Source organism: Cicer arietinum, chromosome 5, assembly GCF_000331145.2.
Source record: "Cicer arietinum cultivar CDC Frontier isolate Library 1 chromosome 5, Cicar.CDCFrontier_v2.0, whole genome shotgun sequence".
NCBI lineage: Eukaryota > Viridiplantae > Streptophyta > Magnoliopsida > Fabales > Fabaceae > Cicer > Cicer arietinum.
Genome location: NC_021164.2, coordinates 44,171,635 through 44,182,093, shown reverse-complemented (window position 1 = coordinate 44,182,093; position 10,459 = coordinate 44,171,635). Strand labels below are relative to the sequence as shown.

Sequence of the window (10,459 nt, the reverse complement as noted above, 5' to 3'; positions counted from 1 at the left end):
TGTAAAAGCATGTCCAGTTTTTGAACAATTCATCACTCATGTGGTGGTTAATGATGTCACTAAGAAGCTACTCGTTAACAAAACTTTAAACATTGTTACGCAGTTGTCATTAACTGTTGAAAAACTGAAAAATACTCATTTTATTTCTTGTAATTTTCCACAAAATATTAAAACAGTTACCTCGGCATATTTCAGGCCAAGAGGAATTAAGCTTTTAAAGTACTTTTCCTTGTAGTCATCTTGATTGATGATATCATGCAAAGGGTTAAGGTCCCTGACAACATTAACATTTAACACAACTGGAGTGAAATATTAAGAAGCTGAATATTATTGATAATAGCTTGATAGTAACTCGATGCTAAAGTATACAAAAAAGAGTTTAACACAAACCCTGCTTATAGAGATATAAGATTCCTAATCCCAATTAACTAAGAAAATCAAGAAACAAATCATAATAATACCTAAGTATTACGGAAATTTATCTTAGGAGATAAGCTGATATACTCTAAGATTACAGATTGATCCTCCGAGATACAATAAGATACTATAACACATTATAAGATATCTTCTAATATTCTAACGGCATTGAACTATAGTTTGAGGGTCCTCTATTCATAAAACTACACGCTTAAGAGAACGAAATAAGCAATGCAACTAAAGATTTGTGATCTTCAACCTGCTGATTAGGGCTAACATTCAGGGTTCAACACAAATATAGTAGAACAAATACTATTTTCTAATTTATATTCTAACTAAAGATGATGTTCACTTTATACAAATGGATTTTTATAACTAGGGAAGAAGATGCTAACTTACTATAAAAATGTTAGCACAAAAAATTGGGACATCATATTCTGCTTTTGGAAAGACAGCAAAATCCAAAACCTGCATAAGGTGTGAAAGACCATGAAAAAACATCTAGCATATTATACACCAACCTTCTAGCAATGTAACAAAACAAACAACAACAAAAAAAGCTTCTATCTTCGGCCACTTAGGGTCTGTTTACTTCTCAATTCTCATGTTTCCTGTTTTCATTTTCACTTCTACTAATAAAATAAGAGAATACAGATTCAATGTTTCTCTAAAAATTTATTATAAGCTAGGACAACTAGACATCATAAACAACAGTAAAAACGAATCTCGTCTAAGCTAATGCTGAATTAAACAAATTCAAATTATGTCTTCTTACGACTAAAATTATATTGATATAAACATGAAATCGTGTATAATTGTATTCTTAAACTTGTTTGGTTTGACGACCCAAACTACCATCAAGCCCCCAATTGGGATTCTAGTCAACACTCTGTAGCCAAGTTTTAAAAAATTTATCTGCAATTGTGATTGTGACCACATCTAAGGCTTTTTTATGTTTCTCTAACCTTGCTCCTTAGCACACTGTTTACTTATGATAACCAGTGTAAATTACAGCCATGTTTTGTTTGTGTAAACAGTGTAAATGCCAAAGGGCAGGCAGTACAAGTACATTTAGTAGAAAACTTAATGTTAGAATCTAAATTGTTCTAAGCGACATCCCCATCAATCAAAATGTGAGCTAAATAAGGCTGTGAGGGTGGATTTATGGAGTTATCCATGGTGTAAAAACCTTTTTGTTGAAGCAAAACAAACGGTGTTTCAGATTGTATTAAGCAAGAAGATTCACATGATAAGGCTTAGTCAAATAAGTGTCTTGGTTTTTAGCATTATTTGTTAGTTGATTTGCTGTACAGTATTCATCAATACTGTTTGAATAAACAATTGATAAGGATCATATAATATGAGTAGGTCAATTTAATTCAGCCTTAGTAGTTAAGGAAATTCAAATTACTAAACCACTGTTTCTTAATGTTAATTGCTTTTCTAATTTGTTTAACAGGACTAATATCTGAATGAGTAAAACTATCTAAAATGAAACACATATGAGTATAACAATACTTGGAAGTTGAGTAAACAGAGGTACAATGTCAAAAACAATCAACATGTATCATTTGACTTTTTATCAAAAATTGTCACATGCAACCTAGATTTGGTGGATTAACACCCATGCAATGCAACCTGTATTAAGCTCAAATGCATGGTAAACTGGTGATTTGTATAATATTGAATTGAATGTGCAAACTGCCAATGGTTTTGCAATTTGGGGAAATGTTGGAAGACTGCAAAAGTACTAGCCGATAACCACTAACGAATTCCAATTTGTTTTGGTACTCATAATAACTAATGAATGAATGAAAGCTTAAAGAAATCAGTATAAAAGTGTATTACCAAGACAAGCAAAACCAGCAGCTGAAATCACATGCAGTTAATAACATGAAAAATGGCCAAATAAAATAAAAATACCTTAGCAACAGCTTTTGGTGGGTATTCTCCTCGTAGTCTTGTATCAACACATTGCCTGACCTTATCCTCACTGAGTTTAGGTATAGCCTAAAACACACATCAATCAAGATCATCTAGAATTTCCAGTGGACAGAGATCATCCCTAATGCACTCCTCTAACTTATATGAGTCAAATTAACGGCTGGATTCTTTACAACATATGGTCCACCACTTTCAGCAGCCTTATGATACTCCTCCTCTTCGCAACAGCTGAAACAACTCATGATTCTTTCCTAATAAAATTAATTCATAAACCTGTCAGACCATACTAATAATAATTCACTTTTAAGCTTGAAGATATAGTCTATTCAAAAAATAACAATAACACTTCTACAGTTCTATGTAGATTCTCATTGCAAAAAACTAGATACATCCTGGTGATATTGCAACATTGAACAATTCAAATATCATGAAATAAAGAAGGAAATAGTGTATTTGTGTGGATTTTCTCCGCAACCACATTGAGTGGTAATATATGTCAACATAGCTTCATTTCATTTGCATAGTATAAAAATTTGAATAGACAAGATGCTTACACTCAATTTTTGTTTTTGTTTTGCAACAGCCAATGTTACTAACAATTAGTTTTGTTAATCTAGTTAGTTTTTTTTGCTGAAAGTGGGGATCGAAAATGCGGCCTCCTTATCACTTTACTCCCTAACTCCCCCACCTCAATCACCAAGCCAAACTTATATCCCCTAGATAGATGCTTACACTCAATTGATTTAAATATCAACTAAAATTTGCAATAATTGCCTACCTCTCAGACATCAATGTCATCAAATATTAAATATTAAAAATTAAATATTACATGATCCTTGAACAACAAAGGAAGGCAATTGAACCATGAAATCTTCACAGCATAATATATCAATGTTCGTCTACAATTCGATAAAACTCAACGCCCTAGTTACAAAACTTAAAACTCAATCGAATGAATCTAATGAATGCGGATCGAGTCGGTTTCCCCCCAATCAGACAAAACTACTATCAAAATTCAAGCCAGTAGTCACAGATCGGTCCAAAGCAAAATCAGTTTTGTTGAAAACATTTGTTAAATGAAAAAGAAAAAAAAAGCTCATCCATAAACGAAATTATTGAACCAAAAAATTCAAACAACAGATGAAAATAACAAGTACATGATTATTATTTTTTTGGTAAATAAAAAAGGTAAAGTGTTACGTTGAAGGATGTGATAGATGGATGAGTACCTGAAATGAGACGAAAGAGCGAAGACGCGTAATTGAGGATTTGAGTCCGCGAAACGGGTGAAAGTAGCGCAGGATAAACAGAAAGGAGTGCGTAGAATAAAGGAGGTGCCGAACAACCAAGCTTTTGACTCGATTTTGAGTTGGAATTAGAACTACAATCGTTGTGTTGTACTGTTATTATTGTATTGTTGAATCTGAATCCTGAGCTTGAATCGTAAAATGCTGAATCGTAAGAGAAATTCGATTGAGATGAATAAGTATTGAAGGGGAAATCGATTAAAGAGGAAATTGAAGGAATCAATTGAGGAGGGAATCAATTTTTTTTAATGATTTATGAGATGAAATAGGGAGAAAAAATTGAGAAGAGCTTCAATCATTCCTTAACCTTTTGAACAAATTTGAGAAGAAATATGGAACAAAAGTTTCTGAGATCGAAATGGGAGAAAGGGAATCAATTGTTGGGTGAATTTTGAGCAAATTTGAGAAGAAATGAGGAAAAACAATTCTGAGATGCAAACGGGAGGAAGGGAATACGATGAAATGGAGTGTGGGTCAACCAGGAAAAAGTGTTGGTCAACTGGAAATATTTTTTTTAGTGAATATTTGAGTTTTTTTTTTTAAGTTAATATGATGAGGTGAAATAAATTAGAATAGGTGACACTCTGTCTATAGCTAAAAGTAATTATAATGACAAATAATGAGATATCACTAAAAGTTGAGTGTCACAATAGATGTTTTTTTTTTTTAGTGGATGAACATTAATTAAAGTTCTGCACTAAAATTAAACATTTGTTTTTAAGCTTATGTCAAAAAACAAGATGAAAAATTAATTATCAATACAACTAAAAGTCTCACTAAGAATAAAATTTTTACATTGACCAAAAATCACTTTTCAAGAATCAAAATTTTGCATAATTAATTAATTGCATAAATGAAAAGATTAAGGGAAAAAGAAAAACAACACAAAATTTTATCCTAGTTCGGTCACTTTATTTCACTTGTGACCTACATTCGATCCTCCTATCAATCGATAAGATATTTTCTACCACTATATTAAATGATTAATTGTTATGATTACAATAAGAAGCTCTTTGAACTAATTGAACAAACACTCTTTGATTAAATGCCTTCACTTTCTTATGAATCTTAATATCTTCAATTCTTAAAAAACCCTTCAAGAACAACCTTGAATCCTAATTAATACAGCTGCAAATCCAACTTCTATATAGCCTTAAACCTTGAATTTTCACTTCTTGTTGATTCAACCGCTTCAAACTTATCATTTCAATGAGAAACCTAAAAACCTCAATTATCCCCAATTACGGTGAAAAGAAATCTTTTCTTTTCCTTTCCTCTTGATTGTAGATGATGAATCCCTATCACTCACCAAGAGTTCTTTGTATGAAAGAAAATGGAGAAGAATTGTGAATGTTATCTTATAATTAAAGTGGGTCAAGAGCATTATAATGGAAGTGAGTCAAGAGCATTTACAGTGTAACATGAAGAAAAATAACTTCTTATGCATTAAAAAAGCCAAAGACGTATGTAAGGAATCTACTTCTAGGTTGATTCGAATCAATATAAAATAAACTTGTGTTTAGATTTAGTTATTTAAAATTGATTTTTGATAGGGTGGTTCGAATCACTTCTAGGTTGATCCGAATCAACATAAATCTTATTTAAAACGGATTTTTGACAGGGTGATTCAAATCACCTCTGAATTGATTCTAATCAATATAGAATCTATTTAAAGTAATTATAATGCATGTTTAAAAAGGCAATATTTTACAATATTTTCAAAAATAAAAATGACATAAAAATTCATTATAATACAATATTAAAATGTTAATTGTTTTAAATCTTAACGTGATTATTGATAGAAACTTAGTTCCATCATTTGATCTCTAACTTAATTTTGACATCACTTAAAATAAACTAAATCCAAACACAAGAAACCATTCACTCACAATAAGTTGTTTAGCCCTTCCGGAATACTAAAAATTAATTTGTGAGGAGATTGATATATAGCTGAAAGCTTTTATTTCGGTTGATTATGAGAAAAAATGAAATTACATTTTGTGACATGATACAAAGTTTGCTTCCCAAAATAGGGAAAACAGGTTTTGACCTTAGACACACTCACCATGTTATAACAGTGCTTTTTTTTTAAAAGAGCTAGAACATTAGAACCTAAAATTAAAATAGATAAAAGCCTGAAACATCACAAGCCAAAAAATTACAAAATTAATATTCCAAAAAGTTAGTTACGTGGACGGCAAAGACGTCGTTAGTTGTTGTTGCACAACTAAAATTGAAGCTTTAGTTTCCATATCCCGCGAAGCAAGCAAATCACCAATCACCCCTAATTCAGAATATTCAGTCCAGTTTTCTAACCCAAGTGTTTGCGAAGATTTAACCCCGTTACGTCTCCCAACTACAATAAAATCAAATTTATTTGCTATTTCCCTTAGGAAAGTTGTTGTTTCAGATGCATCCTCTATAGTTTTTTCCTCATACTTGACATTTTCAAGTTTAACATAAGCTCCACGCACTTCCCTTAGCTCCTCATCATCAATCATGTGCTCCCATCCCGTTGAATCATGATCATTTGAAAGTAAGCGATACACAAACAAAGTGTTATCTAAATTTTTAGCAAACCTTTTAGCCAAACACAAAGCTTCTCTATCGTCGGGCCCACCGAGGAAAATCATGGCTACTTTACAACCATTTGAAGGATGTGCAAAATTAGTGGTGCTGTCACGATTAACCAAAATCCCAATTGAACAAGGTGCTTTATCTAAAACCTTGGAATTCAATGATCTTATATTGTTGTCATTTGATTCAATTAAACCATCTTTTGTCCATCTTACATGAAACGGAAGAATTATAATAGCTGCATTTTTGTCTAATGCAAGGTAACAAACATCTTCGTGCATAAATGTTGTTGGAGATATTGCTGTGTAAGTGTTAGCTGTTGCTGTACCAGCATAGTCGCGCTCGAAAAGGTCGAAGGTAACAACTAATTCTCCCGAGTAGTTATGTGTGGACCCCACTTTTTGTTGGAGACGATGTGAGATGAAAATGGGAGTGGTTCTTCCAACTAACTCCATCACATGTACCACGTCAGCAATGAGTGTGTTGTCAGTTGCGGGAGAACAGAGGTCGAGAAAATCTTTTATGTGGATCATGTGGTTTGGTTTGTGCACACATGCTACCAGACGCAGCTCTGAGTTCTTTTTTAGATTCATTATGTTCCTTTTTTGGTAGCCTGCGTATTTTCTTGATGGGTCATATAATAACTTCACACCTGTTCTTGAGATTGTTGCCAAGATTAGGGTTGATATTACCATAACTCCAATTGCTTGTTGAGATTGTCTCTGCAAATCAAAATGCATGAAGAAAATTAGACAGTTAATTTTGTTATTTAAATATTATTGAATTAAAATAAGTTTTTAATCTCCGTACAATCTCACTATTTTTATTTAGTTTTTATAAAAAAATTGTCAACTTTTAGTTTTTTAAAAATTTTCTTTTTAATTTTTGTTCCTAATTTTATTCCAACTGATTTTAGAATTTCTTAACAAATGTTAAATTAAATATGAATTTTTAAGTGCAAAAAACTTAAAAATTCATATTCTATTTTCATTTCTTAAAAAATTTTAAGCTTTTTAAGTTGTTAAATATGTCATTGATAAACATTACTAAAAAAATCATTAAAAAATTCAAAAATATATATATAATAGTCAGTTTAAAATTAGAGGGAAAAAAAAAAAGAAAAGTTTTAAAAGATTAAAAAATTGATGAAATTTTTTATAAAAATTAAAAACAAAGTAGGAAAATTTTATACAGGTTAAAAATATGAATTACTACTTACCAGTCCGTCGTAGACAAGAATAAAGGAGCAGGTATCAACGACACCTTTGCAGCTCAAAATGAGGGCAAGGCAAAGACCATCATTTCGGGGCATGTTGCAATAACGGCAAATAGTCACGCATTGCAATAGCTTAATCAAATGCACCATAATGATGAACCCAGACACCACAATAATAAGGGTTGGGGGCCCACATATGGTGAGATCCACTTTCATTACACAACAAGTTACAAATATTGGAGTAAGAAACCATGTGGCGAACAACTCAAATTGGTTAACCAACTCTGACCCTAAAGGTGGGCCTTCAGGAACAGCAAGGCCCAATACAACTGCTCCCGCCAAAAACGGTTGATTGAATATTCCCGCTAACATACCTAACATGAAAAATGAAACCACAATAGCGTGTATGTATAACTTATTAACGGGTCTTCCTTCTGGCGTGTTTTTCACCATCCATATCATTACTGGTCTCCCAATCAATGGAATCACTATTAGATAACCAATGAATAAAGATAAGTTTTTAATAACAACAACTATCCCGCGTTCTAAGCTACTCATGATGGCGGTTCCGATACCTGCAACGACACCACCTGGTAGAGATAATTTTAAATTTGTTAGAATTAGTCGACTAATATAAAAATTATAACCAACTAACAACTAGTTATAACCATTTTAAACCATATGAATTAGTAACAACCTGAAATGTCGCTGACGAAAGCTGACGACAACGCAAGGCGACCGAGTTCAGAGTTGAGGATTTCGACGTCGCTTAGCAAAGACGCAATGACAGCAAATGAACAACCGCTATGAGATATAACGACGACAGGTAAACCGTAAGCTTCCTCTGGACCGAGTAGACCTAACCATACTGGGCGGGTAAAAAAAATGAAGAGGAAACCGAAGATTATGGGTGTGAAGAGTGAGAGAAGTGCAATTACCCAAGCCTTTCTGCCAGTTTTTTTAATTAACGTGAAGTCCATTTGAACAGAATTAAGGAATAAAAAAAATGCGTAACCAAAAGATGATATTGTATTTAGTATGTCTGGACCACCGAATGGAAATAACAACTTTTTGTATTTTACTAATGGCCCTATCGGTATGGACGGACCCAAAAAAAACCCCGCCTGCAAAAACATAAACAAACAAGATTCAATTAGCTTTCATTTCAATCTACATTGTTCTTATTAAGCTACACCAATGCAATTGCACCCAAAATATCAAAGATTGGAAGGTTTGTGCAACCACATGGCAATCCAATTTTTTTGTGGTTTATGCATAGAAAATTAATTACTTTGCATTGGGATATAAAAAGTATAGTTTTAATTTGCAGGTACAAACCTCTATAATACATTTAAAATGCGACTAAAATTGTAGTTACAATACGGTTTTAAAAAAATCAAAATTTACACATGCAATTTGCAGATCGCAATTTAAATTAGAAAACGGTGAGACAAAATATTATAAAAAGAGAAAACGAGATGCGGTAAAGTAAGGTAAGGAGGAGGATATATCCATACCATGACTTGTGAAACGAAATAAGAGAACCCTAAACGCTTGAGAAAAAAATGAAAGCATTGGGTGGTCAAGAAAATGGTAATAATTTGAAGCTCCAACATTGTAAATGTTGATTTTGGAGGAAATACAGTGTGAGTAGCCCATATGCCTTCGGCTACTATCGTTTGTGGTTGTTCTATGCACACATTATAGACTTGATAACGTGTTGTGTTAAATGGATCAGGCAAGTCCATTATTACCGAGAACAATGTTTTTTCAGCGTCCATTTTTGTTGCACTTGTCTCAAGTGCTCCCAGAAATTATTAATCAAATATTGAACATGTAAATTAAGAGAATTAGTTTGCAATAATAATATAAGAATTTGATACTTAATTACCAACTCGATTGCAGGGAAACATGAGTATACTTAGCTAAGCTTGATACATAAACCTTAAGATGATACAAATTTGTAAGTTGTTATTTTCAGGTTGCGATGTTTCTCTGTCAAAAAAAAAATATTGCAATATTTAGTTTTCTTAGGTGTCACAGACTAATTTGTTGTTGGTTCGTCATCGAGAAAATAAATAGTAAATGCTTTTGCGACAGGTATTGGTTTTATATTCGATGAATTGTATTTTTTTTAATTGTGAACAGTTAATAATTTATATTAACTGTCTTCACAATTAAAAAAAAAAAAAAATACAATTCATCGACAAATTGAAAGGTTCCATAACAATTATTTATTTAATTAATAAATAAATTTTTGTGAATAAAAAATTAAAATTAAATCATTTTTAATTCAATTAAATTTTACTATTTTATTTTTAATTTATATAAAAAAATTGGCAACTTTTAGTCCTTTAAAATTTTTATTTTTAGTTTTTAATTTTAATCTGTCTACTCTGTACTGTTTGAATTTGAATAATTTTTTAATAATTTTTATTCCATGTTTGACAATTACCTTTTATAAAATTAGAATTTTTTTACAAATGATGAATTAAATATGAATTTTTTTACCTTTTCAATGTTTACAAATTTATATTTAATAATCATTGCTTATAAAAAAAATTAAATTTTTGTAGATAAATTCTTTATAATGTCTTAAATATTAGTGAAAATATCATTCAAAATTATAAATAATAGGCAATAGTTAGATTAAAATCAGGGATTAAAAATGGTACAGCTCACACACAAATGATGTGAGCTACGCATGCTCTAACTTCGCGCGCCCGGTACAAACAAACTGCATGAAGAAGGGGTAGTCAACTACACACGTTGTAATACTTGAACAAACGAGTAGTGTGGATCTCGAAGATGTAACTTAATAGACTTGGATGTCAAGCACCCTAATGCAATGCTTATATGTTAGTGCACATGATTCTGGAATTTCCAAACCCTCACCGAGGATGTAAATCATAAATGTATCGTCTATCACAAATCAGTACTAATTATCGAGGTGCCACCTATCATAGATCAACATGATTTATCAGAGTGCAATCTATCA

General features: G+C 31.8%; 2 protein-coding genes and 1 long non-coding RNA gene across 7 annotated transcripts in view; all 3 read right to left on the bottom strand.

Annotated features, from left to right (window-relative positions):
- The window catches only part of LOC101510774 (uncharacterized), a 5,573-nt gene extending 1,418 nt beyond the window's left edge, over positions 1-4,155 (bottom strand). The window contains exons 1-4 of one of the 5 annotated variants that reach the window (XR_012163038.1): positions 3,591-4,146; positions 2,341-2,612; positions 817-885; positions 181-274 (exon numbers count right to left, since the gene is read on the bottom strand). This is a non-coding gene — a long non-coding RNA (uncharacterized lncRNA). Of the gene's footprint in view, positions 1-180; positions 2,613-3,590 lie in introns of all 5 variants that reach the window. The other 4 variants (XR_012163037.1, XR_012163039.1, XR_012163040.1 and 1 more) reach the window with 4 other exon arrangements.
- A 1,699-nt stretch (positions 4,156-5,854) lies between these two features.
- LOC101510443 (cation/H(+) antiporter 4-like) lies at positions 5,855-8,040 on the bottom strand. The gene is made up of 2 exons (XM_027337723.2): positions 7,465-8,040; positions 5,855-6,967 (listed from the first exon to the last, which is right to left on the bottom strand). The coding sequence occupies exons 1-2, from the start codon at positions 8,017-8,019 to the stop codon at positions 5,855-5,857; spliced, it is 1,668 nt and encodes a 555-aa protein (XP_027193524.1). The 5' UTR covers positions 8,020-8,040.
- Positions 8,041-8,147: 107 nt separating this feature from the next.
- LOC140920465 (cation/H(+) antiporter 19-like) lies at positions 8,148-9,242 on the bottom strand. Its single transcript, XM_073368743.1, has 2 exons — positions 9,105-9,242; positions 8,148-8,585 (listed from the first exon to the last, which is right to left on the bottom strand). Exons 1-2 carry the CDS (start codon positions 9,240-9,242, stop codon positions 8,148-8,150), a joined length of 576 nt encoding a protein of 191 aa, XP_073224844.1.
- Between the last annotated feature and the right edge of the window lie 1,217 nt (positions 9,243-10,459).